Below are 20,656 nucleotides of genomic sequence, written 5' to 3'. Positions count from 1 at the left end.
CTAAAAATAAATAAATAAAATCTTTTAAAAAAGAAGAACAAAGTTCATATACCTCTAAAACAAGTGATGGGGAGAAAAAAAAAGTGCCATTGTAAAATAAAACAGGTGCTTGATTTGGCAGCACATATACTAAAAATACATAGTGAGATAGAACTAAAAAGAGCAACCACTAGAATCAATATATATACTCAACAAAGACTTGGCTAAACAACAACAAAACACCCCACTAAGGCGAGAAAACATTCTCAAAGAAGTCATAAAATTTTAAAGTAGGCAGTCAGCATTAGTCTAGACTCAATGATTTTCAACTGGTATGCTGCAAGAATTTTTAAAACATGCAATACTTGACTATTTAGTTAGGGCACTGGTCTCTTTTCCTTAAGAGTGTCAAATAAAAAATGACAACAGCCCTAGCTGGTGTGGCTCAGTGGACTGAGCACTGGACTATGAACCAAAGGGCCACTGGTTCGATTCCCAGTCAGGGCACATGCCTAGGTTGTGGGCCAGGTTCCCAGGATGGGGTACGTGAGGGGCCAACCACACACTGATGTTTCTCTCCCTCTCTCTTTTCCTTCCACTCTCTCTCAAAATAAAATAAAATATTAAAAAAAAAAAAAGACAACAACCAACACAAAAACAGCCACCTGGTGTGAATGAATCAAAGTTATACCTATTTTTTTCTCAGATCGGCATTACACATTTTTTGGTGTGCCCTTCATTTTACAAGCAGACAGAAGTCTAGAAAGGTTATATACATGAATGTTCTTCCCACTGTGGTGAAATATGACTGGAAAAGTACTCACTCCAGTTCCTAAAGAATGATGCTAACCACAGGCTAATGAATCAGAGGCTATTATCTCGTCTCAGATAAATAGGACATTGTTGTGGGGGAAGCCCCAGGCCCATCAGCCTATGGCAGGGGTTCCGAAAGTGCAGTCTCCAGACCACAGCATCAGCCTCACCTGGGAACTTCTTAAAAACATAAATTTTCAGGCCACAGCCTAGCACTGTACTGTAACAAGCTCCAGTGGATTCTGAGAACCACTATCCTACAGCAACCTATACCCTCCCCATTTCAGATAAAAGCATTCCTTGAGAAAATTCCAAAGCCACTACATATCACCTCTTAAAGGATATAAAACTCACCTCATCAAATGACTTGTGAGGACGGATAACCATTTGGGATTCATATGATCTGACCCTTACGAATTCTGGGGACTCTGGCACACTAGGGTGCTCCACAGCACTAGCAAAAAGAAAAGTTAAGGAAACTGATCAATGTCTACTTGAAAACAGCATAAATAGCATAGAAGCTAAAGTTAAGAAGAAAATCTAAAAACCTGGCCCTTATAAAATATAACACAGGAGTCACTAAGACAAATGAATACAAAGTAACTTCTCAAAGTGAGTTCCTTTGGTAACTCCCAGCTCACTAAGTTTTGTGTTGAAAACAGCACTTCTTTTTAAAATCATCAGTATTAAGAAACTGAAGAAATTATTTAATGAAAAGCTTATATCCCTTCAATCTCATGTTCTAGTTGGGATAGCTGGGGCCTGGGCTTCGCTTATAAGGGCACTGAGAAAATGCAAACCCACTACAGACATATATGAATAAAGGACGCAGCTAACAGAACTCAGCAGAAGCCCCAGGTTACCATACATACCGTGACACCAACACCATCACATTGTTTTCCTGATCCACACTGTACCGCCGAACATAAACATAGTCCCGTGAGTACATTGGATACTAAAAATAAAAAAGGAGCAGTATTATTGTTGTGCCTCACATGAAGGTGATAAAAATAAAACCAAAAGTAAAAATACTCACAGGAAAATGTGTTACCCAGTGAAGAACCTCAGAACCACTAACGGAGTCTCTCTCAATCACTTCCAGCTTGATTACCAGGGCATCCCACTTTTTTCTATACTCTGTATCCAGCTTATGAAAAGAAAAACACCCAAGAGATTTAAAACAAAGTTGCAGAAGTCTTCTCCAGAGGCTTGGGCCTCTGACCCAAGGACTTTTCCTAAAATAGCAATCCAACCTTTAAGTGCTGAAGTGTAAAAGACATGGCTGTGTTTACAACTACAGACAAGGCTTTTAACATCTCTTCTTGTAGGCCAATACCATTACCTTGAGAGTGAATCGTTAACAAGAAAAAGACAAACCAAAGAACAGTGTAAGAAAAAAAAAAGCCCTGTATAACAGGTATACCTGGGGAACATATAATAGACAGTGATATAAATGTGTAAGTGTAGAACAATTCTAAGACGTTTTAAACAGACAAAAAGTCCAAAAGAATGAGTATATACCTCACAGAAAGAAATGCAAGTAGTTTACTTAAAAATTTTTCTAACATCACGAGTAACTAAGGAATTTCAAAATAAGACACTATTAGACACATCCAAACCAAGGAAAATTCAAAGTTGACAAAATTCAGTGTGTAGGGGAAAGTGTGCACTTGCATATTATAGTGCCTATTATAATCATCAACTAGTTACTAAAGGCCCAGCAAAACAAGGTCCTGCCACCACTTTTCATATCTCCCTACAAAGACAAAAGCAGTCTTTGAACAGATGCTTCCTTCTCCTTAAAAAAAATACCTTCACTGTGGAAATGTTTCAAATTACTAACTCCTAACTGAACTGATACCAACAAGGAAAATACTACAAAGGACATTAACGGGTCAATATATAAAACTAGAATATAAACAGATTATGTATGGTAAATGTTGCATTGATGTTAAATTTACCAACTTTGATTAATGGCACAATGGTTAAGAGAATATGTCTAATTTTAGTATATACATACCAAAGGATTCTAAAATAAAGGGTCAAGTATATAACTTAACCTCAAATTGTTTAGAAAAAAAAACAACTACAAATCCTTGTAAATCATATTAAAGCATTCAAATACATTCCCCTGTTTGATCTTTCCAACAGCCCTATGAGGGAAGTATACTCCTGCATATTACAGTGGATGTTATAATCACCAACTAGTTATTAAAGGGGTAAAACTGGTCTCATCCCCAGTAGACAAAGACGTAAGTCTAATGTTTACCCAGATGCGATTTAATGTGAGATGAGGGGGACCATAGATGGATGTATGAAGTCAATGTCTTCTGATTCAGAGAAATTACTCATGTGGACGGTGGTTAAGTGAATTTCCAGGCTTAGAGGCTCCAAATGGGGGAAGAAAAATGCACTCACCTGAACATTGAAGAACTGCCGGGGTGTCACATCTGTGTAGGTTCCAAAAACTAGAATGACAAATAAGAATCATGGATGTTTGCCAAACTCTCATCACTCACCTGTTCCCATCATTTAACTGTATTTCAATTATAGTTCTGACAGATCTTAAAGGTAGATTCAGAAATTAGAAATCTTATTGGGGCAGCAAAGACACCCTACAGCAAAGTATAGCAAAGAAGACACTGAGACACTTGTCATCTAACAGAGGAAAAACAACAAACAGGAAATCATGGCAAATTTCCTGAGAAATAGCCAGAATAAGACAGTTTATAGAGAATATAAGGAACAGAAGGCCTGTACACGTGGGCAACCATGGAACACACTTACAAAGCAGCCAAGCTGGGCTCACCTCTGTACTGGTAAAGATGGGAGCCTGTAATAGGGCGCCGCCACAGCTTAAAGTGTTTCTTATCCATCACCATTTCCCAAGGTTGCTCTTTGGCCTCTGCAGCTTCACTCCCTCCTGTTGGGGATTTTGGTTCTGGCGGGTGGCGCTCAACCCCAGGGCTCTGAAACATAGCTGACATTTCCTCCAACCGTTTCATTTCATCAATGGATCTGAAAGGGAGAAAAACAACAGGCATGGTACAGGTGGTTGGCGTCAGCCCTAGGAAATGTCATGTCCACACAAATACCTGCATAAGAATAACATAGGTTTAAAAGAGCATAAAGTGAATTAAAATGTAAGTTCCATAGTCTGATTCCTACTCCAAGATTTATTAATATATTTAATTACTTAACTAGTCTCCATTTCTTAATCTGTAAAATGGGAATAATAGTGCCTACCTCAAAGGTTGGTTATAAAAATTAAATAAATATATATGTAAATTGGCCCTCAAATGTTAACTATTAAGGTTTATGAATTAGCCCTGGCTGGTATGGCTCAGTGGATTGAGTGCTGGCCTTCAAACCAAAGGGTCACCGGTTGGATTCCCAGTCAGGGCACATGCCTGGATTGCAGGCCAGGTCCCCCATTGGGGGAGTATAAGTGGCAACCAATCTATGTTTCTCTTGTGTATCAATGTTTCTCTTCGTCTCTTTCTCCCTTCCTTCCCCTCTCTCTAAAAATAAATAAATAAATTTTTAAAAATAAATATATTAAATTTTTTAATTTTTAGAAAGAAAAGTAAAACAAAGATTTTCCAAATGAATACCCACACACATAAAATGAAGACATGGCAGAGAAAATTTTATTCTATTTCCAATTAAGTTTCTTAGTTAGTACAGGGTAACTGGGTACTGGGCCAGCTGCCCAGTTTGGAGTGAGCAAGAAGCAACCACACACTGATGTTTCTCTCCTCTCTCTAAAAATAAATAAATAAGATTTTTTTAAAAAAGATCTTATTTGTAGAAGATCTAACAAAGATTTGCAGACCTTTTTTAAAAAGATCTTATTTTTTTATTTTTAGAGAGGGAAGGGAGGGAGAAAGAGAGAGAGAGAGAGAGAGAAGAGAGAGAGAGAGAGAGAGAGAGAGAGAGAAGCATCAATGTGTGGTTGCTGGGGGCCATGGCCTGCAACCCAGACATGTGCCCTGACTGGAAATCAAACCTGCGATGCTTTGGTTCGCATCCCGAGCTCAATCCACTGAGCTACGCCAGCCAGGGCTTAAATAAAATCTTTTAAAAAATTGTTTAAAAAATGTTTATGAATGTGAACACTCATTTAATACCTTTTGCCTATTTTTAACTGGGTTGTCTTCCTATTATAAGAGTCTTTATATATTTTTCTGCCTCTTTTAAAAAGATGTAATTCATCTATCGTAAGAATCATCCTTTTACTGTATGCAATTCAGTGCTTTTTTGCATAGTCACAAGGTTGTAAAACCATCACTACTAATTCCAGAACATTTTCATCATCCCCAAAAGAAACCTATGCTTATCAACAGTTACTCCTCATCCCTACCTCCCCACAGACCTGGGTAACCACTCATCTACTATCTCTATGGACTTACCTATTCTGGACATTTCATATAAATGGAGTCATACATTATGACTCCATTTAATCTATTAAATCTATTTAATAGATTAATCTATTTTCAAGGTTTATTCATGTTGTTTTTATTCCTTTTATGGCTGAATAATATTCCATTGTGTGGACACACATTTTTGGTATCCATTCATTAGATGATGGACAGTTAGGTTTTCAATTTTTGTCTATTATAGTATGGCTTTGAACATTTGTGTACATGTTTTTGTGTGGATGTAGGTTTTTAGTTCTCTAGTGTAGATTCTAAGAAATGGATTTGCTGAGTCATGTTTAACTTTTTGAGGAACTGACAAATTATTTTTCACAGCAGCTGCATCATTTTACACTCACAACAATGTATGAGAGTTCAAACTGCTTCACACCCTTGTCAACACTTGTCATTGTCCATCTTTTTGATTCTAGTAACCCTAGTGTGTGTGAAATGGTAACTCACGTGGCCTTCAATTTGCCTTTCCCTAATAACTAATAATGTTGAGCACGTTTTCAAGTGCTTACTGGCCATTTGTGTCTCTTTGGAGAAATATCTATTGAAATATTTAACTATTTGTAAATTGAGTTGACTTTTATTGTTGAATTGTAAAGAATTCTTATATATTTTGGATACAAATCTCTTATCAGATATACAATTTATAAATATTTTCTGGCATTCTGTGGGTTGTCTTTTCACTTTCTTGCTAGTGAACTTTGATGCACAAAAATTTAATTTTGATGAAGTCCATTTAATCTATTTTTTCTCTGCTGGTTGTTTTTGGTATTATATCAGACCTTTGCCCAATCAAGGTAGTAAGGACTTATATAGATATTTTCTTATAAGAGTTTTAGTTTTAGCTTACGTTTAGGTCTTTGGTCCATTTTTGTGTATGATGTGAAGCAGGGGATCTAAATTCATTATTTTGCATGTATATCTCCAGTTGTCCCAGTACCATCTGTTGAAGACTATTCTCTCCCCACTGAATTGTCTTGGCACCTTTGCTAAAAATTAATTCACCATAAATGTAAGGGTTTACTTCCAAATTTTCTATTTTATTTCAACAATTTGTACATCTATCCGTATGCCAGTACCATATTATCTTAATTATTGTGATTTTTTAAATTGGGAAGGGTGAGTTCTCCAAATCTGTCTCCCTACCAAGCCCCCTAGAACTGTTTTGACTATTCTGGCTTTCTTTCATTTCCATGTAAGTATCGGCTTACTTACATGGAAATTTCCACAAAACAGCCTATGATTTTAATAGGAATTGTGCTGTATTTACAAATTGCTGTGGCTCGTATTGTCATCTTAACAATATTAAGTGTGCTAACCCATGAACTCAGTATATCTTCTCATCCATGTTTTAAAAATTTCTTTCAATGATCTTTTGCAGTTTACCATGTCATTCACTTTTGTTAAATTTATTCCTTAAGCTCTGGCTGGTGTAGCTCAGTGGATTGAGCGTGGGCTGCGAACCAAAGTATCGTAGGTTCGATTCCCAGTCAGGGCACATGCCTGGGTTGCAGGCCATGACCCCTAGCAACCCAACATTGATGTTTCTCTCTCTCTCTCTTTCTCCCTCCCTTCCCTCTCTAAAAAATAAAATAAAATAAAATCTTTAAAAAAATTATCCCTTAATTATTTTATTCTTTTTGATGCTATTATAAATGAAATTGTTTTAATTTTATTCTTGGATTATTCATTGCTAGTGCATAGAAATATGATTTTTAAATATCGATAATGTATCTCACAACCTTGGTGAACTCATTTCTTAGCTCTAATAGGTTCCTGTGGGTTCCTTATGATTTTCTATATACAAGGTCAAGTCAACTTCAAATACAGATAGTGTTACTTCTTTTCCAATCTGGATGCCTGTTATTTCATTGTCTTGCTTGATTTCCCTGGCAAGTACCTACATTACAATGTTAAATAGGAGTGGTTGAGAACACATCTTTGTCTTGTTCCTGACCTTAGGGAGAAAGCTTTCAGTCTTTCCCTATTAACTATACTGTCAGCAGTGTTTTTCATAGTGCCCTTTATAAGGTTGAGGAAGTTTCCTTCTATTCTTTGTTTGTTAAATATTTTCTTTTTTAAACACAAAAGAAGGTTGGATTTTGTCAAATGCTTTTTCTGCATTTATTGAGATAATCTTGTGGTTTTTGTCTTTTACTCTATTAACATGGTATATTAAATTGACTTTTATATGATGAACTAACCTTGCTTTTCTAGGTTAAATCCCACTTGTTCATACTGTATAATCCTTTTTACATGCTGCCGGATTCAGTTTGTTAGTATTTTGTACAGGACTTCATAAAGCTTTAAAACATTCAAAACAAAACACATATCATACTATGTGTCATTATACATCATTTAGGGGTGTGTGTATGAATAAAAGAGAGTAGGAATAAAATACAACAAATTGGGATAATCTGGGGGAGAGAGGATATTTCAATTGGAAAAGGGTACCAAAGTGGTTTTAGCTTATTTATAATATTTTATTTCTTAAAAAGGACTGTATTTGTAGTATTCATGTTATTCTTTAAATCTTTTATATATCTGAAACATTTTATAATAAGTTTCTAAAACATGGCTTGTACTTTCCCCTTAACCTTTAAATAGCAAATAGGAAAGAAAGACTGTTGGCTATCTATGTCATATAGAACTCTTCTATGATTCGAGACAAAGAAAACACCAACTACTGACACATTCTGTTGGAAGTGCCCTTTTACTCCTTTTCAACCTTTAAAAAAATCCTCAAGGTTCATTATACATTTAACCATATACAATTACAATTAACCATATACATTTACTACATTTACTTTTTTCTACACAAACGTAACACTTAACTGCCTCCCTTACTAAACTATGAATTCCCTAATGGCCCCAAATCCGTTGTTGCATATTTGTATTCCCAGCTCCTATCAAGTGCCTGGTCAACATTAGATGCTTAACACTTATTTACTATATAAATTGAGTAAATGAAAGTGAATATGAAAGTAGGCCTCAATAATCCAAATTCTTATTAAAAGATTACAGTAATACAGTGCTTTAAAAGTCAAAAATTCAAAGTTATACTGGTAACCCAATATTAAAAGTTTAAAGAAATATGAAATGATGTTGAATGTAGAGATCTGTGTTATCTTATGCAAGTCATTTTACCTGTAAAGTGAGGATGCTTTCTTGAAGGTTTTGATTAGCACTAAAATTCCAATTCTCTGAATTTTAAACTTTGGAGTTAGATGAAAACATTTACATAGGGGGAAATTCATTGTTCTGACTGACTGAAAACTTTTACAATTTGGGAGACTCCCAGAACAGGGGGGATGTGGTTCCCTTCTCTGGTAGAGACTTGAATCCTGAGGAAATAAGAAAGGCACAGGATCTTTTGAACATTATTCTCAGTGATCTTAAGGGAGTTGAGGTGCAGCAGTGCAACCGATCTAGGGGAAACAAAAACCATCAACAGTGTCCTGAGGATATTACTCCTATAGCTGGTCTTGGCTGTTCTGTTGGCCAACCTGTACTTTGGCCTTATCAATGTTCTGAGTGACTTAACACCTTTTTGATTAATTTCTTTTTGTCTTAAATTAACCAGTATCAGTTTCTTTTTTATACTGCTATTCTGATGAAAAGGTTTAACTAATTTAGAAAAGTTTTAATTTGAATTAAAAGTTGCAAAAGAGGATTCACTGCCACCACTGCAAACACAGAAATAGGGAAGGAACTTTAGAGTAGGCAATAAGATCTTGCAGAGGAGAAAAAAAGCAAAACCACAGTAAGATTTGCTCAAAGAACAAGTCAGGCATCACATGGCACCAATTACAGCACTTATTAGGACTAGTTAAGTATCCTTTAATTAAAAATAAGCACCACTCTCAAATGTAATCCTTATCACATAATGAAGAGGGCAGGAATATTCTATTAAAAATATATCAGAGGCTCACTAAATTACAGAGTAATAAGGTTTTAAGGAAATTAAACTATATGACTATAAGCAATATTTTTCATGGCCTCCAAGGGCTCAAAGTGGTACAGAGCTTCTGACCCACATAATTAAGAGCAATAAGTGGCCTTTATTAAAATTATGAGACTAAGTTCCTAAGGGGACAAGGAATATCTTGTAAAGAATATTCATTTTTTTAATAGCACAATATGAACCCTGGAGCAAGACTGCATTATGAAAATGTAAATGATCATCTTCCCAGGTTCACATCTCTGAAAGGTCTCAACTGCTAAATGCTGACAGGACAGACCCGGGTGCACAAAGTCACTCACTACCCTATACATAAAGGAAGGAAAAACCTCTCACCACATATCTCTGCAGCCTGCTGTTCCAAGTCTTGTTTGGGCAGGGTGGTCTAAACCTTATTATCTCACAGACATAAACAAGTAATAAGAAGGAAAGAAGGACAAAAGAGATTACTCCCAAAATAGTAATACAACCAACAGATTAGTAAGAGGATCAAGACAGTCAAATGCTTCCCCTTCTCCAAAACTAAAGTCAGTTCAATATTTGAGAAAGGCTGGATGGAGAGCTGGTGAAATTGAAGGCATAAACCAAGAAAACAGAAAAATCACTATAACCACATGTGGTTCAACTTAGAAAGACAACTGACTCACTACACATAATCTCCTTCTCAAATTCCAAATTATTGTCAAAACTAGAGACTTTTAAGTACAACTGTTAGGGGACACACCTAGAAATAGGACATCAGTTAGCTAACTACAATTCTGGGCCAACTGGTTAATGGTAAAATTGTGAAGACAAGCTAAAAATTTCAAGTCAGCTTTTATGTAGTTCCGATGACAGAAGAAGACTGTAACAGTAAAATACACTCAAGTGACAAAAGTTTTTTAAAAATTCCTTTAAGTCAAAAGGATTTTTCATTGATTATTTACCTAGTTAATGACATATTGAAGTCAAAAGTATTCAGAATGCCCTAAAAGGCATAAATGAGAAAACAGCCAATTTTCTGTATGAAACTTTACTGCCACTTATTTACTCAAATTTCTAGAGCAACAAAGTGCAACTTTTTAAAAAAGAGGGAAGGTTAATGGAACATTTCCCTCAGCCTTTCATATTTTTTATCTTCCTTCCTCTTTTTATTCCTGTACTTTTTTCTTGGTGTTCCAAAGCAATAAAAAAATTACTATTGTATTTTTCCATAAGATTTGCCCTGGGTTTACAGAATGCCAGGTAGCACCAAAAATAGTGATTGAAGTGATTTTGTTTGTTTAATTGAAGCCAACTGAGTAAGAATACTAGACTAAGCATTAGACTTGATTTCTACATGTGTCACCCTTCTTTTCTTAAATTTTCTTCCTGTTGCTAGATTAGTAAGATCCTATGTGTTGTTCAGATGTCATTAAACAGAAGATAATATAAAGCAAGGTTACTCTTTTTCATTCTGAATAGGAACTCAAATAACAGTAGAAAAAACACATGCTACTGTAAAGCACATATTCAAGGAGCTATCTTGTTTAATCAAGACAGCAATCGCAGAATTAGCTTTTACCAGTACAAGTTGGTATAGAAACAGCACATAAGAACCAAAGGCTGTGATTTAAGGGTCACAAGATAATTATTCTCTTCTTCCTTTAACAATGAAAGAAATGCACTCGTCCTGAGGAATATTTAACTGTGTTCCATCATGGAAGCTACCCAAAATCATCTCACTAGAACAAAAAAGATCTAAGGTGTTCTAAGCTAGCTATGACAACATCAGCAGTGCCTCTGTTAAAGCAAACAGAATAAACACCAAGCAAAAAAAGCTAACCTGGACCCAGAATACTGTATTGAATAAAATATAAAGAGGACAAGCTATCAGAAGAAAGACCTATGAAACGAACTACCATACAACCAAGATATAGTTGAACAGCATATTATTTGCCTCCCTATCAAGACAGACATTAATCCCTGGCTGGGGTGGCTCAGTGGATGAAGCACTAGCCTGAGAACCAAAGGGTTGCTGGTTCGATTCCCAGTCAGGGCATATGCCTGGGTTGCAGGCCATGTCCCCAGTTAGCGGGGTGTGAGAGGCAACCACACACTGATGTTTCTCTACCTCTTGTTCTCCCTCCCTTCCCCTCTTTCTAAAAATAAATGAAGTCTTTAAAAAAACAGACATTAAAAACCCCCCTCCAAATGGGCTTCAGCAAATTTTAAGTGTATGACTGAATTCAAGTATGAACTGAACAAATGAGGGCCTTCTCTGTAACAACCCCGTGGAGGGTCCAAAAAAAGCACAGCAGGTGTTCTGACTGGCATTCATCTAAGCTTCAGAAATTCCCAAGCGGCTTAACACAGAGCAATCCCAGTTTAGGAGCTGAGTTAGAACTAAGAGTTTCAACTGCCTCCTGGATTTCAGAAACAAACCAAAGAGAGGCAAATGGGATGAATACTGGGCATGACGTGGTGTCATCTTTCTGCCACAGTGGAGAGTGACTACTAACTCAAATGTTTACTGCTTTGATTTTCTAGCTTATTTTCCCCTCCAGCTCCTGCAAATGGGAGTAGCACTAAACAGAGACTCCAGGACATATCTCCATAAAAAAAACACATGAAGTAAGTCAAAGAATGTCACCTACTCCCTAGGCTCCAACACCATTCAGCTCCCAGTCCCCATACATCTTCCCTCTCTTTTGCACCCAATAGCCCTTTTCTGGTCTTTCTCTTCTCCAAACAGATTCATATGGGAATTTTAATTTTCCCCTCAAACTTCAATCAATGTGGAACATGGGTGTTTTATCACCAAAAACACAAAATGAAAATTAAAACAGCTAACTGATAATTCTCAATTTAAAAGTTTTCTTTAATTCCTTACACCTGAGACTGTTTCACCAGAAAAAAAATGGACAAGCAGCAAAAGAATACTAACAGAAACTAGGCAAACTACCAATCATGCTTTGATATCTTAACTTATTTGTGGATAAGATTATTTGTGGTTATGGCTTTAAATTGTATCCCTAAACCAATCATTCTTCCTGCTATGAAAAGTACTGAGATACTGTTTAGTATTTTTTTAAGATACAGTTCTTAAGATAAATTTGCATTTAATTACAACTCACACAGTGTTGCACAAATATGCCTGGCACCTGGGTGCTACACCTCCAAACAGGTCACAGTGTTACCTTTACTTCAGTATTTCCGTTTTTAGCCAAACCAAAAATGTGGAATAACAGAAAAATTTCTGAAATAAGTAAACCTGTATAGCATTTGGTGGGGGAGGGGGATCGTTCTAGGTTCCTGAAATCAGTTTCAGAGTTCAGGGGCACAGTGTGCATGGTATGGAGAGAAAGAACAGTTTAAGAATACAGCATCTGTTGAAAAAGAAAATACAGAGACAATGTAAAGCAACCGCTGAAACAAGGTTTCGCTAGGAAACCTTGAAAACTGTAAGGACTCCGATTTGGAGTCACAGATTAACAAATTCAGTCAATGGTACACACTTTCCACACTGAGGTTTTGATGATGACAGCATGGTTTCAGAGCCAAATAAAATAGTGCCTTCAAAGTCCTTGTTAGAATAGCAAAATACAAGTATTTTTTTACAGATTTAAGTGTCATCATTCTGCCACAAGAGTCACAATGACAAAAGCTCTCTTGGCACTTCTGACCAAGTCCCATTCGGAATGAGGTCACTTTCTAAATTGCCTGTCCATCCCCTTAGGTGAAACTTGCAACTAGTCTTGAATTTGCACCTTTCCGGGTTAAAGATTAGGCGAACAATACCCGCAGGTACGTGCCTTCAACATCTTTTATTTTTTAAAATGCTATTTCTTTAGGATCCTGGTCCCCATTCAAAATCTCCCTCCTACATTAACCTATACAAACTGTTACTTTTAGCACGACAAAAAGAATTAACACAGAGGCAACCAAGAAAAGCGCAGATTGCTAAAACAGGATCCAGCTACTCCACCGCCGCGTCAAACACCACACCAGCGGACCCAGGTTCAAGGTGCCGCCCTCCCCACCTGAGGCACGCCATCACCGGCGGGTAGCGACCTCGCCACGGGGCCTACCTCTGCAACTCCTCTTCTTGGATACGCTCCTCGTCCCACACGAAGACGCCGGCAAGCGCTGCCATCACCGCCGAGGCATGGCCGGAGCGGCCCCGCAGCCGGCGCCACAGGCGGCCAAGGAGGACCCGGCGCGCACTGTCCGAGTAGAGGCGGCCGTAGAGCAGCGCGATCTGCTGCGCGCGCCGCACGCGCAGGCCCGTCACGAAGCTACACTGATTGGCTAGGAGGGCGAGCAGGCCCCAACTCCGCGGCACAGCGCGCGCCGCTGCCGCCGCCGCGCCCGCAAGCCTCCGCGGGAACATGCCGTCTGCCCCGCTCCTTGAACGGAGGAACGAGTCCACGAGGACCTCGTGGTCTCCGCCGACTCTCCTACTTGGCCGGCGCCGAACCCGTCATGTCTCTCTGCAGCAGCCACTGAGGAAGGGTTCCCTTAAAGGAGGTGGTCCGCGGCCGCTGCAGGAGGCGCTTCTGGGCCGGTGTCGGGAACCGGGCGGTCAGCGGCCACCAGGCTCCTCAATATTCTCAGAAGTCGCGGTGCAGACCGCGTGCGAAGCAGCGAGACGGAGTGCTCGATACCTGGCGTTCGGCGTTCGCCACACAAGCTGCCCACTAGCAACCTACTCGTGTCACCGCCTCTTGGGCGTTGATTGGGCTCTGCCGGAGCTCCTCGCTGCTGATTCGCCCCGCCGAGCGCTCGTCACCGTTTCTTCTCGCCCATTGCTCACGCGCCTGGGCCCCAGTCTAGCAAGATAGGTGGCGCTGCGGCGGGAGCCAGTCAAGGGCGCCCTGGGGAATGACGGTCTGGCCCAGTCGTTGCCGCCATCTTCGGGCCACCAAGTACTGCCCCGCGGAGGAAGGGCTACAGCCTGGTGCCTTCGGAGTCCTACGCAGTGTTGGGTCTCCCTACTCACTGATTTGAGCCTAGGGTAGTATGGAGCCTTGGCATTGCCTCTGCGGGAGCACGAGGGGTGCCCAGGTAAGGGGGACGGTATAGTCGCCTTTGGTGAAAGGAGAACCTGCTGAGGCCTGGTGGCAGCTGCCACCACACCTTCCTCGGACTCCCTGGCTGACTGCTTCGGAACCGATTCTGGTATGCGGGGTGCCCAGCGGGTCCCCGGGGTCGGAGTCTGTGCACTCGTCTAACCTTTGTGGAACAGCGGTCGGGAGGGGAGTTGGAGGGACTACCTCCTTAGAGCCCAGGACACCTTCTGGAGAGCCACGTGAGCTGGTGGCCCGCCTCAGCCTGGAAATGAGGTAACCTTTTGGAATTACTTGCACAGCGTGAGGAAGTGAACAGGTTTCCTAAACCTACTTTGCAGCAGCCATGAACAGCCTGGCTAAATGATTTCGAAAGCCATTCAAGGACTCTTCTGTTTCCAACTTCAAAAAAGTGAAGCTGCTGGATGTCCAATAGGAAAACCTTGCACTACATTGTTGCCTTCACCCCACCCCCCGCCCCTGCACTTACAGTAAGAACCTTACTGACAAACAAGCAAACAGATGCTGTCGAGGGACATCATGATGTGAAAGGGGCTGTGCTCCTTCCAAGGCAGTGCATCAGAATTTAACTCTGACCATAGCTGGTGGAGGAATTTTAGATGTTCTTAATAAAGGATGTTTTTTCCAAAAAGAGAAAGAGAAAGTTATGCTTTAGTGGGAGCTGAAATTTACATCTATCCTATGCAGACTGTCTGGTCTTACTCTGGGTATTACTTTGAACGTTTTCCAAACAGGGCTCCGTCCGGTTTGAACATTCCTCTAGAAGGCCTTTTGGTGTTTTTGAACACCATGGGGTGAACATTTAGTTTCTTGACAGTGTGGTTATTTCCACTCAGAATGGCTTCACAAAGGGGAGCTCCATAGCAGACAGGGTTGAGATAGTTGCAACCTGATTTGAAGCATTTACTAATCCACCCTGGAAGATGGTTGGGTCCCACCTGGGGAGAGTGTGGCCCACGCATAGGGTGGGTTTAAGTAGGCAAGAAAAAAGGTGGAATTCCCATTTGCAATTTCACCTGATGAGTTTCAGCAGGGGGAGGGCGGGTGAAATGAATAGTCAAGTTGGGAGCAGTTGAGAAATTGGCAGCAGAAGGAACTGCGGGGTCATCAGTTTTCCCAGAGGTACAGGCAGGCATCAAATGGCACTGCAGCGTTCATGCAGGTGTCATGACCAGGCTAAGGTCTGAGCGCATTGTATCATAATACTTTCATGCCAAGGTTTCCCATCTACAAAGGTGAAAACATCAAAAACTCCAGAAAGTACTGTGTACTCAAGGGTTAACGATGTGGAATAACTACAACATACAACCTAAAACGTCGTGAAGGGGCCCGGCTTCTCCCAGGAGAATTAAGATCACTAACATACCCAGGAAAATAACAACTATAAAATAAATATGGAAGCGATATGTGCAGCAGAAGTTGTATTCATTGGCCCAGTCTTGCATTCTGGTCAAAGGCATCTGCTTCGAGGGCCGTCTGCCTTTTGTCCGAGCAGCTCCCTGCTCTGGATCACTCTCACCTTAGGTCTTCTGTGGGCTGAGGTGTTCCATCAGGTGAATGAGGTGCAAGTATAGGAGCCCTTTTCAATGGAAAACATAGACTCGTGGATCAATACCTATTGACCTTGAATCTCAGAGAGGCTGGAGGAAGTCCTCGTGAAGATACACTTTGTGAACAGACAGTATTGTTAGGTCATAGGCAATGGTGTTCAGTGTATTTGTCTCTGGGAGTATGTTGTGGAAAGAGTGGTCCACAAGTTGGCATTGACTGAAGAGCCTTTATAAGTGCTTTGCAATAATTTAGAAGGTCTCCTTAATAAAACAGGTTCTCGCATTCCCTGATCTAGTCTCGTAGGTCTTTCAGTAATCATCTTAGACAGAAAAAAATCAATGTTAACCAAAGGGAATAGATCTCAAGCAATATCCAGAAAAGGGTCTTAGGTGAAAACAGATGAAAAGATTCAAGAAGTTTTACCCATTGAAATTTAACTACCTTGTCACTTGTTTCCATCAAACCAGAGGACTGGAAATACTAAATGCAATGGAAATGCTGCAATATCAGGCAGGTTTTGCACACCTAGTGGAGACTCTGTCTGCTAAACTGGGTCCCTTGGTCCCTACGGGACTCTTTGGCAAGCAGCAAAAACCCTTTCTGGAAGTCTTCTGGTAACTGTTGCAGCTGAAGCGCTCCAACGTGCCGGTGCTTCTACCCACTGAGAACACGTCTAGATGAATCTATTTCTATCCTTGAGGGGGCCCATTGGATTGCAATCTACTTTTCAAAACTCAAAGAGGCCTACTTAGTTTTATTAGGCCTCATTAGTTTTATTTCCTCCTTTGTAAAGAGATTTCTTTATTTTCATTACCCATTTAATCATCCACTTAAAAACTTCACAAACAATTATAGAAAGTTAAATGCTTCCAAGCAAGACTTAGCTCTTCAAATATCAAGCAAAGACCTGAAAGAGCAGAGCACATGAAATCTCCACCTTCCCATTTCCATTTCCGGTTAACGGCAAAACTAAAGTTTTGTCATCTAACAGAGAGAGAAATCCAAATTCCTATTCCGTTTTGGTGTACTTTTTATTTGCTGTATATGCGTACTTTCAAAAGTCACATGTTCACCAAATTAAGTCTTAGGTCTGGAAGACAGCAGGTGGGCAAGGGGGTTGTCAGCATCTTGCCAGGAAGGATCTCCAGAGCCAGGTGGGCAGCGGGGCAGCCCCAGTCCCCGGGCAGCTGGGACAGAGCCGCTGGCGGCCGATCCAAGGGAGCTCAGCGTGGTGAGGAGCAGCACTCTGGTGTGTGGGGCTGGGCTCTCCCAGCAGTGCTCTGGAGCCTGCCTCAGTTATGCTGGAAAGTGGTGTGCTCCACCCTTCTGGGTCTCTTGCACAAGGGTCTTGGCCCCCCTGACGCCAAGTGTGCAATTTGCCCAGGAGGCCATGGGTGTGTGCTCTGGCTGCTGTGCTCGGCACCCCTGCTGGCCGCTGTGGACTTTCCCCAGGAGCCTCTCTACGGGTGGTCCCGCTCTGCACACACGGCTCTTCTGAACATCCAGAGTGTGTCCCCTTGCCAGATGTGTCCAGCATGACGGGCACTGAAGTGTCAGGCTGACTGGCAGGCATCTTGCTGCCATAAGTGACTCCATTTTCTTTTGTATCATTTATGCCGTCTGGATCGGACCCTGCTATTTACTGGTCCTGCTGTCCACAAATTTCGGCCTAGAAGCACCACATTCAGTGCAAAGGGACAGTGTGCTCTCCCAGCCAGGGGGTCTGACTTATAAACACAGAAGTCTGTGCCCCTGGGGTTTTTGCCAATGGAGGTCTCCAAATCCTGCTTAAATAAATAAACATCGCCCCTCCCATGGACAAATAGGCCTTGGGGAGAAATTGTGAGGTAGGTGGGGGTGTTTTCCCTCCCTCCTGACTTTCAGGGCACATTCAAAAGAAGCCTCCAATGGCGTTCTCCACCTAGAGCAGAAGGAGCTGGCCCAGGGACCCTGGAGTCCCAGCTGCGTCCCCGCTTGTGATGATGAGGTCACACCGCCCACCTGGACACTCAGTCACGCCTGATGTTCTTGGCCTTGAGTGCTGTGCAGGCCAACTAGGACCGGGGTTCCAGCTGGCAGGACAGGGTGTAACTACAGGACAGAGAGACACCTGTGAGCTCCCAGGAGCCACAGCTCAGGTGTCCTTCCCGTGTCAGGTGCCCCAGGAGATGCTACAGCACAAGGTCTGGGGCTGAGCAGGGAGCCACAGACACAGGTTGTCTGGACTGGCCAGCAGGGGAGTCCACCCCCGCCCTCGCCCACGTCCTGCCCGGCCTCACCTCTCCTTCTCGCTGAGCCGCTCCAGGGCCCAGAACCAGGCCCCGAATCGCTCCTCGGGCTCTATGCTGTAGAGCTGAGCAGCCTGCTGCAGGAGCACGATCTCCTCCAACACTTTGAGTTCCTGGGGCCCGAGGGAGGGGGAGGATGCAGACAGTGGCAGAGCAGGGGGTGAGGGTGGGGCAGGGGACTGCTCCTGGGCCTTTGCACACACAGTGCCCTTCTCCCCCGAATTCCACCCAGGCCCTGCCTGTGCTCACAGGTGGGCCTTGCCAGCCCCTCCTGCTGGAAGTTATCCTTGATGCCATCCTGCTATGCCCAGCCACCACCTGGAAAGGTCCCCCACTTCCATTCTCAGATTCTCCCAGTAAATGTCACATGCAGGGGATGGAGCCCAGTAGTGTGCTGGCCAGGGTGTCTCTGACTCCCTGTCCCCTCCCCTGCCACACAGGGAGTGTCATAGCTACTCACCTTCCTCTTCTTTGCTAAATTTTTCACATGTCCCTGGAAGGCAGACAGCCAAAGTCCATCAGAAAGAGTCCCCCAGCCATGACCGCCCCCATGCCCACACTTTCTCAGGTGACTCTAGGTCAGGTCCCAGGGGGGCCCTGGACACACACAAACACAGGACTAGGACTCAGGACAGGCTCTGGGCTCCAGAGGAGAGGGGACGTGGATGGATCCCTGTGATGGGCATGCTGCCCCCGCTCCCAGGGGTGGCTGTGCCATGAGCTCAGGGCTCAGGACTGAGGCGGGGCACTCTCCTCCCCAAATATCAATCCTGGTCACCCCAGCCAGGGCCCCAGGGCACAAACCTCAGGGTAGTCCTGTATGGCAGTGTGCAGCATCCCCAGGTCACTGACATATATTCCGAGGAAGGGGACACACTGGGCAGTCGGGGTGAGGGGGGCGTGAGCTCCTGCTCTCAGGTGCCCCCGCAGACCCTCCCCTGACAGGCTCCCCCCTTCAGCCTCTGGGCCCACCCCCAGGTTCCCACAGGCAGCAGCCCAGGACCCTTCCAGCCTCCCCTCAGTTCCCCTTCCCTCACGCTCCAACACCAGTCTCCTCCTAATCCAATCTCAGGACCGACTTTGGGCAAATCACAGGGTCTGAGGGCCCAGGCCCAGGCCCACCCCCAAGGGCCACCCTGCACCCATGTCTGCCAGGCCCTCCTTCTGGTCACTTGCTAGGGGAGGGTTTCAGGGTCTGCGGGTGCAGGAGGTGGGGCTGCAGGAGAAAGGCCTCCTTCTTTGCCCTGGAGGCCTCCAGCTGGGAGGGCAGAGCCCCCTCTCCTCTGACCCCTTGGAGCCCCCCAGATGGGCTCACTCACTTTCTTCTGCGGCCTCTTCAGAGCTCCCCGGAGGTGCATCAGCAGAGTGGCAAACCTGGAGGGCCGCTTCTGCCAAGGTCAGGACAGGGTCACTGAGGCCATACTGCCCTCACCCCAAGTCACCCCAAAACTCCTCACCCCAGACCCTGAACAACTGACCCCAGTCGGCTGGTACCGATGCTGCTCTGCCCCCAGCATGCTCTGACTCCAGAACACTCCCAGCCACGACACTCACTCGGTGTGAGACCTGGGGCCCCGGGCCTGGCCTCCCTGAGCCCATTTCCACCTCTGGAAAGGGTGAGAGCTCCACCCAGCTCAGGGGCTCTCTTGAGGACTCAGGGTCATACTCCTGTTGGCTTTGTTCTTGCCCTCCGCCCTTAGGGTGGACCGGGGCAGAGAGCTCTGCACAGTCCTTTCCTGCCCTGACCCTCATGACCACCCTGGGAGGCCTGCAGTGCAGGATGGTCACCCCCATTTCACTCCTGAGGACACAGGGACCAACAGGGGACAGTGACTGGCTCAGGGGCCCACAAGGAGAGGCCTCCTGTGCCTCCCAGCCTCCTGAGATGACGGCTTTGTCCCACCTGCCCGCACCTCACCCCAAGCCTCCGCAATGACCAGAGCTCAGGTTGTGCCCACGCTCCCATCTGGGCGGAGCCTGGGATGCACAGGTGTCCCCGCATCCTGGTTGAGCACATCCTGCCTGCCCCACCCCACCAGTTCTGTGCCTAGCAGGCTGCGACCGAGGCCATACCAGCCTCCACCCCCCCGCCCCAGGGAGCCCAGGACCCTCCCCTGCACAGCAGTCTTTCTGCATCCACTCAGGACGGCACCCTAAAGGTCCCCCAGTGTCTGGCAGGGTAGGGGATGACAGGACACCTTGACTGGTCCTTGACAGGAAGCTTCTGAGGTCTGTTCAGGAAGGATGCACTGAGAATCCGTCAGTGCCCCAGACACCTCTCAGACGCCATCTGGCCCGTGTTGCCGCCCACGGGCGCTGGGGGAGAACCCTGACTCTGACTGACTAGCAGTGAGAGCTCCGGGGCACAGCGGGGAGTCACAGAGTGCACTCCTCTCCATCTCTGGTCCTGCAGTCGGGACTGAGGCCCAGCAGCCCTTTGGTGCACCTGGCTGGCTGGAGTCCCTGCAGTGCCCGTCCCCGGGGCAGGCGGAGTGCCCTCCTCTTGGAGAGGTGGTGAAGACTGAAGGAGCCCAGGGGTTTGGCTTCCTGAGGACACGCTGGGCTGGTTTAGGCAAGGAGGGACCC

General features: G+C 43.8%; 1 protein-coding gene and 1 long non-coding RNA gene across 2 annotated transcripts; both read right to left on the bottom strand.

Annotated features, from left to right (window-relative positions):
• Positions 1-746: 746 nt before the first annotated feature.
• STARD7 (StAR related lipid transfer domain containing 7) lies at positions 747-13,620 on the bottom strand. Its single transcript, XM_028516271.2, has 6 exons — positions 13,233-13,620; positions 3,602-3,810; positions 3,211-3,260; positions 1,829-1,939; positions 1,665-1,747; positions 747-1,246 (listed from the first exon to the last, which is right to left on the bottom strand). Exons 1-6 carry the CDS (start codon positions 13,532-13,534, stop codon positions 1,120-1,122), a joined length of 882 nt encoding a protein of 293 aa, XP_028372072.1. The 5' UTR covers positions 13,535-13,620; the 3' UTR covers positions 747-1,119.
• A 4,160-nt stretch (positions 13,621-17,780) lies between these two features.
• LOC118501518 lies at positions 17,781-19,904 on the bottom strand. The gene is made up of 4 exons (XR_004904141.1): positions 19,390-19,904; positions 18,531-18,946; positions 18,062-18,183; positions 17,781-17,873 (listed from the first exon to the last, which is right to left on the bottom strand). It is a non-coding gene; the product is annotated as an uncharacterized LOC118501518 (long non-coding RNA).
• Between the last annotated feature and the right edge of the window lie 752 nt (positions 19,905-20,656).

Source organism: Phyllostomus discolor, chromosome 6 (assembly GCF_004126475.2).
Source record: "Phyllostomus discolor isolate MPI-MPIP mPhyDis1 chromosome 6, mPhyDis1.pri.v3, whole genome shotgun sequence".
NCBI lineage: Eukaryota > Metazoa > Chordata > Mammalia > Chiroptera > Phyllostomidae > Phyllostomus > Phyllostomus discolor.
This window is presented reverse-complemented; position numbering and strand designations above follow the sequence as displayed.

What these genes read in the sequence shown, in the direction of transcription:
- STARD7 (XM_028516271.2), bottom strand. Translation starts at nt 13,534, where the DNA reads ATGTTCCCGCGGAGGCTTGCGGGCGCGGCGGCGGCAGCGGCGCGCGCT. An exon ending in CAAGAAGAGGAGTTGCAGAG is followed by an intron (nt 3,811 to 13,232) that starts GTAGGCCCCGTG and finishes TCTCCCTTTCAG; the next exon opens with ATCCATTGATGAAATGAAAC. An exon ending in ACTGGGTAACACATTTTCCT is followed by an intron (nt 1,748 to 1,828) that starts GTGAGTATTTTT and finishes TTTTATTTTTAG; the next exon opens with TATCCAATGTACTCACGGGA.